At 43.0% G+C, this 21,311-nt stretch overlaps 1 protein-coding gene across 4 annotated transcripts; it reads right to left on the bottom strand.

The window, feature by feature from the left end:
* Nucleotides 1–2,643: 2,643 nt before the first annotated feature.
* On the bottom strand, nucleotides 2,644–18,896 carry LOC135113188 (uncharacterized). 4 transcript variants are annotated; one of them, XM_064028311.1, is made up of 4 exons: nucleotides 18,193–18,890; nucleotides 13,807–13,887; nucleotides 8,478–8,556; nucleotides 2,644–3,278 (listed from the first exon to the last, which is right to left on the bottom strand). In XM_064028311.1, the coding sequence occupies exons 1-4, from the start codon at nucleotides 18,365–18,367 to the stop codon at nucleotides 3,275–3,277; spliced, it is 339 nt and encodes a 112-aa protein (XP_063884381.1). In that variant the 5' UTR covers nucleotides 18,368–18,890; the 3' UTR covers nucleotides 2,644–3,274. The 4 variants fall into 4 exon arrangements, 1 of the variants encoding a protein (XP_063884381.1); XR_010274741.1 differs by lacking the exon at nucleotides 8,478–8,556 and having other exon boundaries at nucleotides 18,197–18,896; XR_010274740.1 differs by lacking the exon at nucleotides 8,478–8,556 and having other exon boundaries at nucleotides 18,193–18,886.
* Between the last annotated feature and the right edge of the window lie 2,415 nt (nucleotides 18,897–21,311).

Below are 21,311 nucleotides of genomic sequence, written 5' to 3'. Positions count from 1 at the left end.
GTGGCTCAACACCTCACAGATCTGAGGCAGCAGGAAAGAAAGAGATACTGGGTCTCCTTTCTGGACCGGGTGCACAGGACCCGGTCACTCTGGGAGGTGTGGTACCACATTAAAAAAAAATGTCCGGGGCAAGCCCAGGCAGCAAGTGTGTGACCCTGACCCTGCTGGCAGGGCACAAGAGCTCGTCCTGCAGTGGAAGGAAGCCTCATCCTGTGGAACACCAGGAGGTGCTTGACCAGCAAAGAGCACAAAGGATGGAGTTGATTCACCACAGTGTTTCTCTGCCAGATGACACCTGTGTGCCTATCACACATGATGAACTTCTCTCAATAGTTAAATTGGGCAAGTCAATAGCTCCTGGCAAGGATGGCATCACCTATGACATCCTCAATGTCCTCCTGGAAGTAAAGGTAGACAACCCTGTCTTAGACCTATTTAACATGTCTCTCACTGCAGGGAAGCTTCCCCACTCCTGGAAAACAGCCATTATCATCCTAATCCCCAAAGGTGATGGCACCTTTCGCCCCATTTCTCTCACCAGCTGTCTGTGTAAGATGATGGAATGGGTAATATTGAACAGGCTTATATATATAAGGTGGGCCATGTACTCTCTGGCAATATACATGGCTTCCTAAAAGGTTCTGTTGAATGCCTTATAAATAAGGATGCTACCTGCAGAACTTTTGTTGATCTCAAGGGTGCCTTTGACAGGGCCAACAAAGATGTTATTATGGAGGAACTCATTCTCAAAGGTGTCAAAGGTAGATTATTTGGATGGATCAGGGACTATTTGTACAATAGAACAGCACAGGTTTGGTTTCAAGGTGCAATCTCCTCTGAGAAAGTCTTTGAGCTTGGAACACCACAGGGTGGAGTCCTTAGTCCAATGCTTTTCAACATTTTAATGGACAAAATTGCACGTTGTTCCTTCCCGCAGGGCACCCAGGTCCTCATCTATGCTGACGACATACTCCTCCAATGTCCCACACCCAGGACTCTCCAGTTAGCTCTGTGACAACTAGCAGCATTGTGTGTTCAAATAGGACTTGTAATTAATGAATGTAAAACCAAATTTCAAGCCAAAGGGAAGGTCTCGTCCGCCCACTGTAAATAATGTTCCCATCCCTAGAGTTCATATACACAAGTACCTGGGTGTACAGCTGAGTTCCAGGAAGTCACTCCATGCTGTACATTATGTTCGAGACCTCTGTCTGCCACAGCTAGTGCCACTTCGGCTGCTAACAAACAGGGGCCTGGGGGCTGGCATTCCAGTCCTAAGGATGTTCTATATATCTGTCGTACAGTCCCTCATTGACTACGCAACCCCTATTTTAATACAGTTTAGTGCCACCCAGCTCCGTCCCCTGGAGTTTGTTCAGAATGAAGCCATGAGAATAATCTTGGGATGCCCAAGGACTGCTTGGATTGAGGTCCTCAGAGCTGAACTGCACCTGCCAAGTATTATGTGTAGGATACAGGAAATTACTTGTCATACTGTTGGTCAGATGCTATGCACGGGGTCCAACTCTCTGAAGGGATCACTGACACCCCTGTATCGTGATCCTCGGACACCTACAACTCCATACCTCAGGAAGACCTTGGGAGTTCTTACAAGTGTAGGTATAGCCGAGGCCTGTATTAACGTTATGTCACCGCTCCAATCCATTTGGAACCCTCACTGTGTCAGTGTTGATATTCACTCACTGCATCAACTCAAGAGGGACTGGCTCCCTTATGTGCTGCAAGACATGTTCATGACTAAATTGTCCAAGTACCCCCACATTCAGGCTATTCATGTTTATTGTGATGGTTCAGTCAATGGCAGCAGGTCTGGATGTGGACTGTTCATCTGCGACTACATTTCTGCCAATCACTACACTGACACTAAGGTTTCCAGGTGGCTCCCTGCACACATGTCCTCCACTAGGACAGAACCGTATGTTGTTCTGGAGGCACTCCATATTGTGGCACCTCTCTGTAAGAATGTATTCTTTTTTGTTGACAGTCAGGCTGCACTGTATGCTCTCCAATCTACCTCCCCCATGGACTGTGATCTAGTTAATAAATGTCTTGATCTCATCCACACTCTAGAATGTGCTGGTGCCACAGTTCACTTCTCCTGGATACCCTTTCATGTGGGTATCCCGCTTAATGAAGAGGCAGACCGTCTTTCTCAGTGTGCCCTTCAGGACGACACAGTGGATCCCTGGTGCTGAGTACATTCTGGGCTATGTTAAGAGTAGCATTAAGGACTTTGTACAAAGTAGCATTAGTGATCAGTTGGAGCTTTGTCGCCATAGGGGCAGTGGCAGTAGTCTTCACTATGTGTCTCCCAGAGCTGTGCTTACACCTATGGGAGACACACTGCATCACATAATAGGGTGGCAATGAGGCTCAGATTAGGCTATAAATACTTCTGGAAAGTCAGTGCTTTGCCTGGCGTGTGCTGTGTGCCGCACCAAGGGGACACACTCTGCATCATTATGTCACGGAATGACCTCTCATTGCTAAATTTAAGCTGCAAGGTCAACATGACTTGTATACCCTCATTGACCATTTCTTAGACTCAGCCACTCTCAGGGACATACTCTAGGAATATCCAACGTTTACTCCCAGACTGTAGGATATTTATGCAATAAGGTGTGCAATATCTGTATTTATTTATTTACTTATATTCTTGTAATGCATATTATATTTTTATATTTTTGATACTCTACCCTTAAGTCTTTGCCCAGGGGATGGGTGGCAAGGTCCATCCTCCTCCTTTGCTATATTTCATTATTAATACAACAATAAATGTATCAATCAATCAATCAATCAATCTAAAAGTAAGAGAATAATCATACATTAGACACAAACAAAATGGTCTTCTAATTAATCTTTCTTGACAGCAATTTCTGCCTATGACTTTCAGCACTCCATGCAGGTGATGAAAGTAAGCTTCTTACATCCAGTTGGTCACTGAACATATCCACTGAACCCCTCATGTTCCTCATCTCGGTGAGGATGCCTTCTTAGATCTCCAGCATCTGAGGAACTGCTAGACCTGCCCTGCTTGTGTGTCATCTGTTGGGACCAGCAGTAGACAAGGAGATGTAATGATGTTGAGGGCTGGACAGGGAGAATGCAGTGATGTGGGCTGCACTGCTGACAGAATATGGACAGTGGCTTTGCTGGCTTGACTCTAGTTGAGGTGAGGATAGGAGGGATGACTCAACCACAGCAGCGTGTGGCTGAATGACGGAGCAAAACGTACTGCTTCATGCTGCCCTCTTCACCTGCACAAATTAAAGTAATTGAAGAACCATCAATATAATAATTATACATATTCATGGAAATCATGGAAACAAGGAAGAATCCAGTCAACACACCCAATAAAAATCAAAACATTATTAATTTAAAAACACAGTCAAACCAAAGATAACTATAAAGATGGTAACTATGAAAATTAGTTTCTTTTCTATTTAAACAAATATTTACAGAAAGGCTTAAAATTCCACTTTGAATATGGAATTATTTAAAAAGCCTCTGACAGTATTATTTACAGGGAAAAACACTATACATAATTAACATTACAATAATAATAATAAAAAAAAATATAGTAAATGCAAGACAACATATTAAATTAATGCACCAGTGAGGATGAATGTGTGCTACGCCACTCGTGGGCTTCACCTGGTGTGAGGACATGTCCTGCACTTGGAACGTGGCCACCGTGAACATGTTCCATAGCCGCAAAGTCCTGGCTGTGTATGTGCAATGGTGTTGGTTAGAGCAAGATCGAGGCACCTTCACTAGCTCGCTGCTGGCCACAGCTCTGGTGCACCTCTGCAGTGTGTGTGTGTGTGTGTGTGTGTGTGTGTGTGTGTGTGTGTGTGTGTGTGTGTGTGTGTGTGTGTGTGTGTGTGTGTGTGTGTGTGTGTGTGTGTGTGTGTGTGTGTGTGTGTGTGGCAGCAGCCTCAGGGGGTCAAAGTGTGTGACCCTCAGCACCTGAGTTTTGTGGCACACCACCAGTGCTGACACATCCCAGCAGTGCTCCAGTGATGTTACTGGTGCTGGGTGCTGTTGATCCTCATCGGTGGCCACCAGGCACAGGGCTCGCTGCTGTACAGCATCCAGTCTCTGCATGTGGGTGGCAGCACTCGACATCCAGAACAGGGCACTGTACTCCATACATGGGCATATCTGTGCCCTGTATAGCGCAAGGATACCCCATGGGTCGAGGGTGTTCACAATCCTGTGCAGGGCAGAGACTTGGAGAGAGGTCTGGCAAGCGACAAGTGATGTGGTGATCGAAACGTAGGCTGAGGTCCACAGACACACCCAGGATCTTGATGTAATCCTGGAGTGGCAGGCTCTTGCCTCTAAAATGCTGCTGTCCTAAGACTGCATGTGAGGCACCTGGGGACTGCGAGATGACCACTGCCTGCATCTTCTCAGGTGTGAAGTTAACCTGCTACATCTTTCCCCACTGCTCCACCAGGCTGAGCTGCCTATTCAGCTCAGTGATGGCTGACTGTCGAGGCAGCAGTAAGAGCAGTAGGGTGTGTAGTCATCAGTGTATGCTGCCACAGATGACAGCTCCCGGAGATCATCAATGTATATGTTCTATAGGACTGGGCCCAAGACTAAGCCTTGTGGAACTGAGGCCCGGACAGGTGAAGGCCTTGATGACTGTCCGTTGACTGCTACCTGAAGGATTCTGCCCTGAAGGTAGTCTTCAAGCAGCATTAGCAGGTCACCTTGGACACCCTTGGTGCAAAGCTTTTTCAACAAGCTCCACATACCAGACCATGTTGAAAGCCCCAACAATGTCCAGGGCTACCACAAGGGTGTCCAGGTCTTCGTCCAGGGCATCTTGCAAGTCCTTAGAGAGGATGAAGAGGAGGACTGCGGTGGATCAGCCGGGCCTGAAGCCAAACTGCCTTTCTGAGAGGTGGTGGTTCTCGCTCAGGTATTGGCAGATGACAGCAGACATTATTTGCTCCAGCAACTTGCTCACCACTCAGATCAGGGAAATGGGTCCGTAGTTGCTGGGCTCAAACCTTGAGATTTTCTTGTGGACCAGGACCACACGCACTTCCTTCCATACTGAGGGCCACTTCTTCTCACTCAGGCAAGATGTGAAGACGGTGGTGAGAGGAGCTGACAGCTCTCTAGTGCAGTGCTTGAGAAGCCGTGGGCTGACGTCATCTGGGCCTGTGGCTTTACCCACATCCACTGCACTGAGTAACCACTCAACCTCCTCTGCCATCACCAAGAGAATGGTGACAGTGCGGTCAGTTTCTGGGGCCAGCTGTGGTGCAGGTTGTACCAAGTCATCAACCTTCATCTTGTTAGGTTGACTGGTTCTAGCTGCTGGTAGCTGATGCTGGCTTTGGGTAGGTCTGTCAGCACAGGGTCCAGCAGCCCTCCTTGCTCATGTGTAGGGAAGGTTGGTCAGGCCCTGAGCTACCAAGAGATTATTGAAGGCATCCTGCTCCATGTTAAAATTCAGGTCCCCCACTATCATCACATGGGGACACTTGTGACACTGGAGCAGGGTGTTGAGTTTCTCCATCAGGAAGTCCAGCGGGGCTTGTCCTTGTCTCTGGTGGCGGTACATGACACAGAGAAGCCCACTGTTGTCTGCAAGTACCACCCTAAAAAACAGTGCCTCTGTCACGTGTGGCACAGCTACCTTGAGTTCCTGTGTTTGGAGGCCACCCTCCAAACACCTTCGCCTGCTCCATTTTCTCGATCCATCCTCACCTACATGGAGTAGCCTGATATTTTGCTGAACGTTAGCTCCACCTTGTCACTCAGCCACATTTCTGTCACTGCAACAATGTCAGCAATATGTCGCAGCATGAAATTGTGGCTACGATCATCCACATTGGTGCGGAGTCCTCCCACGTTGGCAGAGACTACAGTCAGTTGACAGCTGGGGAGTCTGTTCCCTTGCCTCTTTGCGTGGCTTGGGAGTGAAGTGTGGTGGTAAGGCGAGACGCATTAGTGTTAGTGTGTGCCCTGCTGTGAGGAGGGATTCCAGCTGGGACAGTGTCTGGGTTGTGGCTGCCAGGAAGGCTGGAGGGGGGGCTGGAAGGTGGCCCGAAAGGGCTGCTGGGGATGGGGAAGTTGCTGCCGCACTAATCCCTCCATCAGAACCCTGATGAATATTCTCTCCTGCCTTTGTCCCTGGTATTCATCAGTAGCAGTGATGTAGCACACCTCAGTTGTGTGGCCAGGGCAGAAGCAATAGTCACATCGGAATCTTTGCTCTCCCCTGTGCCTCACTGGGTACACAGATACCTGTGGCTGAGTCATGCAAGGAGGGACGGGTCGCTAGTCAGGTGTGTTGGGGTGACTTCCTGCCCACCATTGGCCACGTTGCTGTCGCTGGGTCTTTTTCCTGTTTCCATTGTTGTTGTTGTTGTTGTTATTGTTGTTGTTGTTGTTATTGCTGCTGCTCCTATTGCTATTCCATTGCTGCTTCCATTGCTGCTGTTGTTGTTGTTGTTGCTGTTGTTGTTGCTACTGCTGCTGCTGCTAGTACTGCTGCTGTTGCTCCTGCTGTTGTTACTGTTGCTGCTGCTATTGTTATTGACGGTAATGGTGGTGCTGGTGCTACCTGATGTTGTGGTGGCACTGGCGGTGGTGGGGAGGGGGTGTAGCCACTGTGGTGGAGGTGTCCACTACTCTTATGAGAGGCTTAGGCCTCCCAGACTGCCACCATTGCCTCCAGTGGTCTAAGGAGGCACATGCCTTCTCCCAGGTCCTCAGGATAGACGAGGAAATAGCAGTAGTCGCGATAGAGCTGCTGGAGACTCTTGTGTATGCTTTTTTACACTCATGAGGACATCCATGAGCTCATGGAGTTCTGCCACATGTGTCTATTTATCAAGAATCCAATCCTTTTGTAGTGTGAGGGACTGAATTATGTTATTTTTGTCTGTTACCTCCTTCTGTAGGTATAGGGTGAAGGAGATGAGATCTTCCTTATCCATCTCCCTGTAGTGCTGCCGCTCATCCACATCTGCATCTGCATCTGCATCGCCACCATCATCACCTTTGTTGGGGGTGGAAAGCATGGTGGGAGTATTTTCGGTAGGATCCAAAAGGAGATAAACTACAGCATCTTCAATGCTGCATAACCTCTGTAGTTTCTGTGTGTCTTCACACGTGTAGATATTATGGTCTCTGAGGCAGGACGAGTGGTAGACATTGGGACAGTCATTTCTGCCTTCACATCTGAAATAAGGTGCATTCTTGACTGCCGCCTTCCAACAGACAGCACACCACTTCTAAGGGCAATAACAAAGAAGCTTTAGCCTCTTGATGGGCCTGTGATCAGCCATTTCTGTGCAGTTTCAGCAGGTGGTGGTGGTGGTGATGGTAGTGGTGGTGGTGACAGCTGCAGTGGTAGATGCTAGGGATGGATTGGGTGCGGTCAGGTCAGTCAGGTCAGGCCATGGTCTCAGCGCTGGAGTTAATTGCTTTGGAAAGAGGGAGTGTGGGTGCAACTTGGGTTAATTTCCCAGGGAATTTCCTTCCTTTGTGTAGGGGGGTACAGTAATGGGAGGGGTATGGAGACAGGAATCATCACAGTAACCCCTACATCCGCACAACACTGTTAACTGCCACAACACTGTATCTCCTTCACTGCACTGTACACTTATACGTCACTTTTATATGTCACATGTTGGTGTGCTGGCAGGTGTGGGGTGCTGGATCACGCTGACTACAGATGAGATGAGACCACATGGTTGGGGGGAGGGTACAGAGACAGGAGTCGTCACAGTAACCCCTGTGGCCTCACAACACTGTTCACTGTTACAGCACTGAATCTCTGTCACTGCACGGTACGCTTTTATACATCACTTTTATATGTCTTGTTGGTGTGCTGTCATGTGAAGGGTACCGAAGCACGCTGGCTATAGACAGGATGAGACCATGTGCAAGCTCAGTTATGGAGCAACATGCGGACATGTCCTCACCCTGTGACCTCTGACCTCTCTCTCTCTCTCTCTCTCTCTCTCTCTCTCTCTCTCTCTCTCTCTCTCTCTCTCTCTCTCTCTCTCTCTTTCTTATAATTTATACTTTACGAGTTCTTAAAATTAGCTGTAGGGGAACTACTAGATTATTTAGTGAGTGATTAATAATGTTTATACAAGGTCCTACACTAATGATTCATAGTTGTGCCTTTGCAGACTATATTATTTGGAAGAAGACATGGGATGCAAACTTAAATAAGAAGGGCTATAAAAAGCACATATATTGTCAAGAACCAATTAATTTTGTTGGCTGATATATTAATCCACAATAAGGACACAAACTATCTGCGGGAGGGATAGCATACTGATTTCTTTAAAAATCAGAAAAAAATTGAACTGTTGCTAAATAAGCATATACCTAATTCAGTACAGAGCATGTTATTACACAGGATATGTGTAGATGATATGCTGATATAATTAAGGCAAGATGCATCAATTAATTACCTGTTACCACCTCCTGCTCTGCTTCTTGATTGCCTGACATGCCTACACCTGCTGGATCTAGCTGTGCTTTGCTCTCCACCTATGGGAAATTCACAGTATTATGAATAGGGCAATAGTGTTGTGTATGCTCCTTTTTTGGCATTCTGGTGCCTTCAGGTACACACTCACCATTGCAGCAGCCCAAGGCAGTCAGCCCACACAACAGGAATCCACCAATGTTGTCGTGGTTGGGCCTGTTTGGCTAGTGGAGGCAAGGCATGTACATGTGGCATCTGTCTGGAATCAACAGACTACTGAAAGGGGGAAGGGGCAACAAAACACAGGCTCACTAACACTCCTGTCTTTATTGCCCACACAAAGCAGTACCACAGGGCACAAGGCACACTACCACACTACAGCATGTCAGAGTTGCACCACCAACCCTCACTCTGCAAAGCATCTCTGTCACTGGGTAGCACGTCTCACCTCAAAGAACAACTGCAGGAGCACAGCATGCCACAAGATCACAACTTGTACACACCATTGCACAGCTAGCATCAAGTATTCACTGTCTTAGTCTGCCAGGACACACAAACCTCACACCATACCCCGGGGCACAGTCACGTCATTGCAGCAGCAGATGACCAGTGTCGTAGCATCACACAAGAGCACGCTGCAGACTACCGGCACAAGTGTTGTGTAGGCTGGAAGTGAGGACTCTCTCTTAAAGGAAAAGGCGCTTTCTTCTCTTTCTTTCTTCAAGGGCCAGGTGCTTTCTTCTCGGTCAGGCATTGCAGTGTGGCGTAGCAAGGAACAGGCACTTCTCTTGGTCTGGCATCGCAGTGGGGCGTACCAAGGAACAGGCACTTCCCTTCTGTCTGGTGCCATCTTCTCTGTTCTGGGGACCACTACAGCCCCATATATAGCGTTGGCCCCTCTGTGACTGGCCGGCGCACTACTGCTCTTCGGGCCAATCATAGTGTTTCCTGACTCCAGTCTTATCCCGACTACCAGCTCACTCCCTCACACTCGCTCCCTAGCAGCCATCAAGAAAGGACCACAGCCACACACCTGAGACCCCAGTGCACCGTTCAGCCTACTCATTGACTAGCTGACATAGCCTGACTGCTTCCTGCCACTTGCTTTGCATCCTGCTCTCTCCTCTTCACTCTTCGCGCCTGATCCATGGGGACGGTTGGGTGCCATGGCACAGCAAGCTAAGCCTTGACAGACCGACTGCACTTGCCTGCACCTGTGTACCGGGGCTCTCCCACTTGGTAGAGAGCTTGCCCTTGAGCAGTGTCCTTTTACGCCTCCAACTATATTTCCTTTTCACCCCTAGAGTCCCCCAGTGGACCAAGATGAACCCTACAGCTTGCCAAGGGGGGGCCTTTAGTAAGGCTGAGTTGGTTTTGACAGTTTTTAGAAACTGGACCAATATATTGCCCTGCATAGGTAGGCTCCTTCTTTGTACTATCATTAGCTGAATTGTAAGTCGGGCTTCAGCCCCCAGTAGGTTTTTATGGCAACTTCCACTACTCAACCAATGCACCCACAAACAATGAAAAATGGCAAGAGTGAAAATAAAAAGTGATGACACAAGCACTGAGCAAAGAATACTCCTTCTAAGAAGTCTCTCTGAAAATGTAATAAATGCCAAAAGAACCATCTAACAAGATCAGACAAAGATGTAGACAAGATTTCTCAAAAGAAGACCCATGACCTCAGCACCCACAGGTTCCATCCAATCCTTTCCCCCGGAACTCAGAGGAAAGAAGACGACACTCATTTTCAACACTGATGAATACATCTTCAACCACACTGAGAAAGAGATTGAGGAAGAACTATTATCTGAGAACTAATGGATGAAGGAAGGCATAATGATTTTCAAGATTCCCTGAACTGGGATACTTAAAATAACCTTCAAGGAAACAGCTGCAGCAAAAAAAGCTACTGAGAATGGCATTCTGGGTTTCCACATGAGCATTCCTCTTCACTCAATAAAACTTGAAGAATACATTCCCATACAAACATGTTTCAAATGCTATGCAATAGAAGAACATCCTACATCAACATGCCCAAAAACCACGAGGATTCAAGGTATGCTCAGAAAGCAGCTCAAATGACCATACACAGAAAGAACGTAATGCTAGCAGAAACAAAAAATGTGTCAATTGCCACGGGGAACATAGAACACTAACCAACAAGTGCCCTCATAGGAAAAAAAGCAATGGAAGGAAAAGACAACAAAAGAAAGATAACAGTACTAAAACATACGGCAGTGCAGCCACAGGCAAAACAAACACATCAACCCTCACCTTCCCAACATCAACTCCAATAATTGAAAAATAAATTGCAACAAAGATAATGGCATGTATGATGCATGCACAACTAATCAATTCTATAAATCTGGGACTTACAGTGATGAACTAAACAGAGCCCTCAAACTCAACAACCTTCCCAGTCATCCTACCGGACAATCCTCCATCTGAACAAATCCTGAATCTCACAAACGAAAAGCAAACTCCAGTATCACAAACATGAACACACACTCACAGGAAACACCAAACACTACACAACACATTCAAATGGACCACAATACCACACAAGAAACTGAAATGCTATCACTTGAAAAAATACCAGGACACGCAATTCGTTTACAAATTATAACACGTAAAAGTGAAGGATAGCCAAAAGGAGCATGACATAGTCTCAGGAGTATTAAAACAGGAATAGACACCATCATGTACAAGTGGAGATGCACAAAAACTGCATAGAACGAGCAAGAAATATTACTCTACCTACAAAACAACAATGTTGACCTTACTAACTGTTGGTGCACAGCAGAAGACAGAGAGTTCAATAAAATACACAATGTCCTTCACCAAGACCTCACCCCTCCTCCCTATAAAGTCACCAAACACAAGTACGGACACAGACACTCCAAATAAATCCAAATAAAGCATATTACACGAAAACATACGCAGATGCTCATAAGACTTGAAAAGACAACCTTCACATCATACATAATGGACTCATTAACAATAATACAACAACGTCGCACACTGGTCTCCATATAGGCACATACCAACACATACAACGAAAGTGATGCAGATATAATTCTAATAAACAGTCATGAGATCTCACACAATAACACGATATACATACACAACTACACCACTCATACAGTCAACACCGAAGGAGAATTACATGACGTAAGTGCAATTTTAGTTACCGTATTTGGTGGCTCATAAGACGCACCTTTTCTCCCAAAAAATGTCTCAGGAAATGAGCCTGTGTCCTATGAGGTCAAGGTTCAGCACTGAGGCAGTGGTTGGCTGTAAGTCTATGGCGACAGAGACTCTAAAATCAAACCCCAGACATTTTCGCACTTGTAAATAAAGTGATGATTGGTACTACACCACAAAACGACCCTTTCGTTCAGGGTAACAATATATAATACTTACCGGTAATTCACATAGAATGACACCAGTCAGGAAGAATTTGCCTAAGTGACCATGCACGGGCAAGCTTCACTGCGTTCTTTACAGTGTGATGCCATTACTCCTTGAGGTAAGACACACTTTCATACAATTAAAATTGCACCTATCTCTTAACATTCTTATGAATAAACTTTATTACCCCTGTAGTCTTTCACAGTCACTGCCAACACCATACGCCAGGTACATCTTTACATCTCACAACAGGATTGGTACGTTGGCTACTAGCAAATATTAATTTTTTTAAATGCAAAATATTGGGATCTAATAATGATCTAAATGCATGTGAGAGTCTTCAAATGTCAGGTGAAATCTTTCACTTCATATTCAGAGCTTAAATCCGCTCATTTATCTTTTTTTTTTTGCATTTCAATGTCTGCCAAAACTGGGTGCGTCTTATGATCCCATGCGTCTTATGAGCCATCAAATACAGCAAATCAAATATAAAACAAAAAAAAATACCGATGATTTCGATACAGATGTACTACAAGTTACAGTAGAAACTAGCACGGGTCCCATACACATTGGCACTACATACTTTCCACCACGGAGACCATACCTACCAATCAGACTTCCACCGCTTAGCCTCAAACAATTTAAATGCAAAACACCCTTGCATAGGAACACACAACACCAACACAGTTGGAAAAGGACAACAAATGTTAATCAATAGAAACAAACTCATGCACCTTGGCCCAAACTTCCCAACATACATAACACACAAAATGCAAACAACACCAGATTTAATACTGGCAAACTCACATACATACCATAAATACACCATAAAACAAGGACTCACCACTGCCTCCGACCACTTACCAATAATACTTACAATCGCTAATAAGAATCCCCTCACCACCAAAACCCCCATTATAAGGCAGCCGACTGGGACAAATTCAAAGCAAATGTAGATCAACAAATAAAACCAATAACAACCAACCATCTAAACAAAGAAATAGATATACAAATCAAATTCTGGTATGACATCATACTCGAAGCCCTAAAACATCATATCCCAATGAAAAACTACAAAACCATTCTAAATCCAATTACTAATCCAACAATAAAACACATACAGTGGATGATAAAACAATACCTTCAAACAGCTTCAAAAATTGGCTGGGACTACGAAAGATACACTACTTATAACACCCTTAAAACAAACCTAATGCTAGAATGTATATATATAAAAATAAAAATAAAAAAAAACAAGAACTGGGAGGTCACTATATAAGGATTAATAGACGTCTACAAAGACTAAAGAAAAAAAAAAAATGGAACTGAATCAAGAGACTGAAAGGAAACAAAACACCCATATCACCGTACATAATATAAAGCGACAACAAAGTTTACGATATTAAAGGAAAAGAAAAAATATTTAGAAGCATTTGGGAAAATATATTTACCATTATCCCTACAGAAAACATCTTATTTGATCAGGAAAAGGAAAACGAGGTAAACAGATACATCACAAACATCTACACAATCTCCCCATATGAAACATCGGACCTCAACAGACTCAGTAACCAGGAATACACTACATCCACAATTACAATCCAGGAAGTCACCAACACAATCAAAACTTTCAAAAACAACACATCGGGGTATAGCAACATAAACAAAACCATACTTACCAACTTACCAGAATCTGCTATTAAAACACTCACCCAAATTTTCAACCATACCTACTCAGCTGGATATTTTCCCCAACACTTTCAAGGTGCACCAATAAAACTGATCCCCAAACCAAACAAAACAACTATAGATCCTCACAACTTCAGACCTACCTCATTACTAGAAGTAACAGGAAAATTTCTAGAAAAATAATAAACAAAAGGCTTAGGACTTACCTCCAATACAACAGCATCCTATCGCCAACACAGCATGGGTTCTGGGACCAACCGGAGCAGACACCTCACTCGCCATCATAACTGAAAAAATAGCAAACACATTAGGAAATAAACAGCAATGCTGCATAGTCCTCCATGATGTCTCAAAAGCCTTCGATAAAGTCTGGCACAATGAACGAAGGTAAATGATTTTGAGAGAAAAAAAATGGAAAATAAAAACAAACATCAAAATTCGCAGTTATCCCTATTAACAATACTGGTCTCCCTTCAATTCTCTTCAAAATACCTTGCAGTTTCCTGGACAACAGAAATGCCTGCATATATCTACCAAACTACCAAGGACCTACATTCCCCATAGGAAGTGGTATACCTCAAGGAAGTTCTATATCTCCCACCCTATATATATATATATATATATATATATATATATATATATATATATATATATATATATATATATATATATATATATATATATATATATATATATATATATATATATATATATATATATATATATATATATATATATATATATATATATATATATATATATATATATATATATATATATATATATATATATATATATATATATATATATATATATATATATGACCTCCCTTCCCCATCACACGGTTGCACCAATATATGCAGATGCCATCACTCATATAATAACACAGCCCAGTAAATCAAAGAAAATGTTGGCCAAAAAATAGAATGAGAATTCACGAAGGTAAATGATTTTAAGAGAAAAAAAAAAAAAAAGATGGAAAATAAAAACAAACATAAAAATTCGCAGTTATCCCTATTGCAATAAGAAAGATACCCTATAACAATTAACGGAACAATCATACCATACACATCCAAAGGAATAATCCTAGGAATGAACATCAATTCTAGAGGTATACACGACCACTCTGAACGCATCAAACGATCACCAAAAGCAGCACTAACATCAATCAGGAGATTCTACAAACTAAGCACAAAAATTAAAATTCACCTTATAAACACGGTGTCCTTCCAATCATCACGTACCCACCATACCCACTATGTGCAATATCCAAGACAGCCACCCTATTATTGCAAAGAATCCAAAACCAAGCACTTCGGTTCGCATTTGAAGAACGTTATCCCTACAGTAAAACTACAGAGGAACTACACCTTATATCTAACATAAACCCAATAAATATAACATTGCATAGCAGAGGAAATAAGATCAAAGAAAAAATAGGTAACACACTACAGGACGAACTATACAGAACAATAATTTCTGATGACAACAATGCAGTACACAGCTGGTTCAAGAAACCTCACCTTGAATTAGAAAAAGACCACCATTGTACACGAGCACAATACACACACACACACACACACACACACATACATTGCATGAAATTATACATAAAGGCAGTATGTACAAAAGAAATAACCAATCTTTAATTTCAAGAACAATTATTTCCCTTCCTGCAGGAAACAATTGAAAAATAATTGTTCAATACAGGGTGTAACGCGAGTCTCTGCAAATACTGAAAGAGTTAAAAGAACGTGTAATTCTAAGTAAAAAAAATATGTTCTATACACATATGCATTTTAAGGCTTTGTTTACCCATCAGAGTTGAAAATCTATGGGATTTGCGGGTGTGCTCTGCGTGCAGCTATGAGGTGACAGCCAGACTGTTGCATTGTCGCAGCCTCAGAGGTGCTACTTACTCAAATTACGAATGGTTTAATCTTATTTTTTGCAAGATGTGGAATATTACAGTATCTTATAACAAGACAAATGGTATTAAAAAAAAACATGTAATTTACTGATAAGCATTACACGACAACATTATTGCAGTGATTAAAAGTACTCCTGTAAGAGCTTGGACACACAGGGCGGTTGCAACCGCGGCGGCTACCGAGCGTTTCACGCTGGCATTGTCCACAGAAGGCGTTTTGTACCGCAGCGGAACCGCGGCGGTTGACCCACTGTTATTTTTTTCACCTGAATTTTTACTTGGCAGTGTCACGATGGATGTGGAGGAAGTAGCATGCGTTTGGTTGCTACATCGCCGCTTGAAACGGCGCAAGCAGAGGCAAAGACAACATTGGATTCATCCGATTCTACATGATAGACTTACGCACGGCTTGTTTACCACCCTGTACCCTACCTTGAGAGAGCATGAACCAAAGTTTTTCAATTACTGTAGAATGTCGGTGAAATCATTTGATGACTTGCTGGAACTAATCAAGGAGGACATATCTTCAACCAACACCATGATGAGGGATTCCATCTGCCCAGAAGAGAAACTCGTCATAACATTAAGGTGAATACTTTATTATAAGTTGTTGTTGTTGTTGTTCATAATACAAAACAAAGAAAAAAGTTACATATAAATTTCCAGTTGCCAGTACATTGGATACAAATACTAATTTTTTAAATGAAAATACAGAGCAAGAAAAAATGACCATTCACTTTATTTTATAACACAAGTAGCCCATCTGCTTTCTCCGTGGCACGCATAGGCTACGTATTTAGGATTGCTGTCAGTGAACAAATTAGTCAAACATTTCAATATAGTCTGACTGTGTATCAGAAGCTTGGCTTACAGTTCCTGGTGAAGGAGCTGGAAGTGGTGTTAGTATGTTATTTGTGTTGCATCCTGATGTACTTGGTTGTATATTCTGGTGTGTCTGGTGGCCTGGTTGAGAGCCAGAAACTGTGTAAGGTTGTGAATGATGAGGGTTTCCTGAGTAATGATATGGGTGTGACTGATTAATATAGGTGTGTGGATTGTTGAGTGTTTGAGCACGATGAACAATATGTAACAGTTCAATTTTCGTCATCAAGCGGTTATTTTCTGGCACTTTTTTCAGTTCGCTATAGAGTGACAAGCAAAAGAGTTTATCTTCATCATTCTGTTGCTCAGTTTCCATCTGCCTTGCCAATAAACTCCTTTCCAAAATATTAGCAATATGAAAATCGCCTGAATTGAACTTCACTTTTCTCTTTGCTGGTGTGATTTCCGCTCTATGATGTTCTGTTGTGTCAATATCATCTTGTGCTTCTTCCTCTCCATCAATGTTGCTAGTAGTTTCGTTGCTAGCGACTGAACTTTCCAAAAATTGTAACCTCCTGAAATATATGTAGGTGCCGCTTTTTCCCTTTGATCCAGATGGAAGACTCTTTTGTTTTTTCATTTCCTTCGAGAAGGAATCCCTCAAAATTTTCCACTTTTTCTGCAAGACCAGGCCTGAAAAGTCATATGAATACAGTATAATATGGAATGCAGAAAATAAAAGATAAAAAGGAAGAGAAGGAAAAATAAGAGTGTGTGTGTGTGTGTGTAGGAGAGAGAGAGAGAGAGAGAGAGAGAGAGAGAGAGAGAGAGAGAGAGAGAGAGAGAGAGAGAGAGAGAGAGAGAGAGAGAATTATATGGAAAGTTCTTCTTTTGTTATTTTTCTCTGTAGGTACTTGGCCACGGGATGCTCGATTGCTGACTTGCATTATGGGTACCGGCTTGGGAAATCAACCCTCGCAGGCATATTGCGGCAAGTATGTGAAGCGATATGGGCAAGAATGAAGACAATGTGCGTGCCAGAGATGACGAAGGAAATGTGGGAAGAAGTGGCAAAGGGATTTGAAAAGTATGCGAAATTCCCTAACTGCATAGGTGCTATTGATGGCAAGCACATTAGGCTAGTCCAACCTAAAGGTTCAGGATCTCTGTATTATAATTACAAGTTATTCTTTTCAACTGTGTTGCTAGCAGTATGTGATGCCAATTTTTCATTTATATATGTGGATATAAGTGCATATGGAAAAAGCAGTGATTCAGCAATTTTTACAGAATCCTTACTTTACAAAAAGCTTGTGGAAAATACTTTGGATGTACCAGAGCCAAAACCTATTACCAGTGTTGAGACAGTATGCTACCCTCATGTAATTGTTGGAGATGAGGCATTTGGCATTATGGAGAATGTTATGAGACCCTACAGTGGAAGACATCTGACATACAGGAAAAAAATTTTCAACTATAGATTGTCAAGGGCACGTAGGTACATTGAATGTACTTTTGGTATCATGGCTAATAAGTGGCGCATACTCCATAGGCCTCTCAATGTTAACATTGACTTTGCAGAAAACATAATAAAGGCATGTTGTATATTACATAACTATGTAAGAGCTAGAGAAGGTTACAGGTACGAAGACACTCTATCGTGCACCACTCGTAGGTCTACGTGAAGGTAATGTCCCAAGAGGAGGTGGGTCTGCAACCTCAACCTGAGACAGATATGCAGATTACTTTGTAAGTGAAGGCAAACTAGAATGGCAGGATAGAATGATTTAGGCAAGCAAGTTGTAATATATACGTAATAAAGTGTTCTTCAGTTACTCACCTACATTCTGTTTTTCCTTGATTTCTCCGTCAGGACAGAAAATGTCAGCGACCTCTTCCCAGTGTTTTTTCTTCATCACCCTGTCCTTGTAGTGGGGAGATTTCATGTCCCATATTGATGGGCGTTTTTCTATCTCATTGATAAATAAATCCGTATCAAAATGATCCCGCTCCATAACGTCTACCTCAGCAGTACTGCAGTGACTGAGTGGTATTACCTAACGTGATTCATCAGGCAAAGCCCAAGGTTGCCATAGTAACGCACGTCGTGTTATCTCATTGGCTGGCGCACAACCAATAGCGTCGCCCAATGCCTTCAAACCGAGTGGCGCGCCGCCCTGTGTGTGCGATGTAATATGTCTGTATGTATCTCGACACGCTGGCCAACCGCGCGGTTGCGGGGTCCCCGTCGGTTCCGCCGCGGTTACCAAACCGCCGCGGTTACATGTGAACGATTCCATAGGCTATCATTGAAAATGTAACCGAGCGGTTGCAACCGCTCGGTTACAACCGCCCTGTGTGTCCAAGCTCTAAAATGCTACGTGGCATCATCACTCACCTGCTTTCAAGGTCGTTCCAACTTGCTCCCGTCTCAACCCTCGCTTCGCTGATGCCACGTAGCATTTTATAGTATGGTGATTTTACAGTAGGTGATTTTAATCACCGCAATAATGCTGTCGTGTAATGCTTATCGGTAAATTACATGCTTTTTAATACCATTTGTCTTGTTATAAGATATTGTAATATTCCACAGCTTGCAAAAAATAAGATTAAACCATTCGTAATTTGACCAAGTGCCACCTCCGAGGCTGTGACTGCAGCGGTCTGTCCGAGTGCCCATCACCTCATAGCTACACGCAGAGCATATCTGCGAGTCCCATACATTTTCATCTCCTCTGACGGGTAAACAAAGCCTTAAAATGCATGTGTATAGAACATTTTTGACTTAGAATTACACGTCCTTTCACCTCTTTCAGTATTTGCAGAAACTCTCGTTACACCCTGTATAACAACCAGACTGAATTATGAGGCAGCCAAGCATCAAATTACTAACATATGCATTAACATACAATATGAACAGCAAGACGGTTAGCCTATCATCTTTTAGATTTCCCACTATATTTCATCTTTCACCAAACTATTCTTCTACCCAAGTTTTTCCATTCTCCCCACTTTACTATCCATCCCCACCCCCACCCCTCCCCCCCAAAAAAAAAAAAAAAACTTACTGAATTCAGTGCTGCCAACGCCCATCTTCACTACTAGAGACAGTGCTACCAACGTCATCCCCCCACCATCGCAACAATAGGATAACTGATTAGCTAAGAAAAAAAAAAAAAAAGTGTTTAGCCTAATCAAACATCTTCATATGCTCGGTGGTATATATATATATATATATATATATATATATATATATATATATATATATATATATATATATATATATATATATATATATATATATATATATCCAGCACTAGTTATATATTAAGATGAGTCTTTCCCAATTATCACAATTTTAGTAGTGTTGAGGCATTTCCTCCACATTATTGTTGTCAAAATATGTAACAACTCTCACCTGTAGATATGTTCCCTGTTAAGTTATCAATTTTTTTTTTTTTTTTTTTCCATGATGTCAGTGAACTTGTTTCTGACCGGTGATTTTTTTTTTTATAGGTAGGAAGGACACTTGCCAAGGGCAACAAAAATCTAATAAAAAAAAATGCCCACTGAAATGCCAGTCCCATAAAAGGGTCAAAGCAGTGGTCAAAAATTGATGAATAAGTGTCTTGAAACCTCCCTCTTGAAGGAATTCAAGTCATAGGGAGGTGGAAATACAAAAGCAGGCAGGGAGTTTCAGAGTTTACCAGAGAAAGGGATGAATGACTGATAATACTGGTTAACTCTTGCGTTAGAGAGGTGGACAGAATAGGGGTGAGAGAAAGAAGAAAGTCTTGTGCAGCGAGGCCGCGGGAAGAGGGGAGGCATGCAGTTAGCAAGATCAGAAGAGCAGTTAGCATGAAAATAGCGGTAGAAGATAGCTAGATATGCAACATTGTGGCGGTGAGAGAGAGGCTGAAGACAGTCAGTTCGAGGAGAGGAGTTGATGAGACGAAAAGCTTTTGATTCCACCCTGTCTAGAAGAGCAGTATGAGTGGAACCCCCCCAGACATGTGAAGCATACTCCATACATGGACGGATAAGGCCCTTGTACAGAGTTAGCAGCTGGGGGGGTAAGAAAAACTGGCGGAGACGTCTCAGAACACCTAACTTCATAGAAGCTGTTTTAGCTAGAGATGAGATGTGAAGTTTCCAGTTCAGATTATAAGTAAAGGACAGACCGAGGATGTTCAGTGTAGAAGAGGGAGACAGTTGAGTGTCATTGAAGAAGAGGGGAAGGTCTGGAAGGTTGTGTTGAGTTGATAGATGGAGGAATTGAATTTTTGAGGCATTGAACAATACCAAGTTTGCTCTGCCCCAATCAGAAATTTTAGAAAGATCAGAAGTCAAGCGTTCTGTGGCTTCCCTGCATATGTTTACCTCCTGAAGGGTTGGACGTCTATGAAAAGACGTGGAAAAGTGCAGGGTGGTATCATCAGCGTAGGAGTGGATAGGACAAGAAGTTTGGTTTAGAAGATCATTAATGAATAATAAGAAGAGAGTGGGTGACAGGACAGAACCCTGAGGAACACCACTGTTAATAGATTTAGGAGAAGAACAGTGACAGTCTACCACAGCAGCAATAGAACGGTCAGAAAGGAAACTTGAGATGAAGTTACAGAGAGAAGGATAGAAACCGTAGGAGGGTGGTTTGAAAATCAATGCTTTGTGCCAGACTCTATCAAAAGCTTTTGATATGTCCAAGGCAACAGCAAAAGTTTCACCAAAATCTCTAAAAGAGGATGACCAAGACTCAATAAGGAAAGCCAGAAGATCACCAGTAGAGCGGCCATGACGGAACCCATACTGGCGATCAGATAGAAGGTTGTGAAGTGATAGATGTTTAGGAATCTTCCTGTTGAGGATAGATTAAAAAACTTTAGATAGGCAGGAAATTAAAGCAATAGGACGGTAGTTTGAGGGATTAGAACGGTCGCCCTTTTTAGGAACAGGTTGAAT

The sequence above is a fragment of the Scylla paramamosain genome, chromosome 25 (assembly GCF_035594125.1).
Source record: "Scylla paramamosain isolate STU-SP2022 chromosome 25, ASM3559412v1, whole genome shotgun sequence".
In the NCBI taxonomy this organism is placed as follows: domain Eukaryota; kingdom Metazoa; phylum Arthropoda; class Malacostraca; order Decapoda; family Portunidae; genus Scylla; species Scylla paramamosain.
Note: the sequence above shows the minus strand (reverse complement) of the source record. Positions and strands in the feature narration are given on the sequence as shown.

Excerpts from the sequence above, each read along its gene's own strand:
- LOC135113188 (XM_064028311.1), bottom strand. The coding sequence starts at position 18,367 with ATGGAGCGGGATCATTTTGATACGGATTTATTTATCAATGAGATAGAA. Across the intron at positions 13,888-18,192 it reads CAAGGAAAAACAGAATGTAG|TTATGATGGCGAGTGAGGTG; the intron begins GTGAGTAACTGA and ends CTATTTTTTCAG. Across the intron at positions 8,557-13,806 it reads AGGATGCTGTTGTATTGGAG|GTGGAGAGCAAAGCACAGCT; the intron begins GTAAGTCCTAAG and ends AATTTCCCATAG.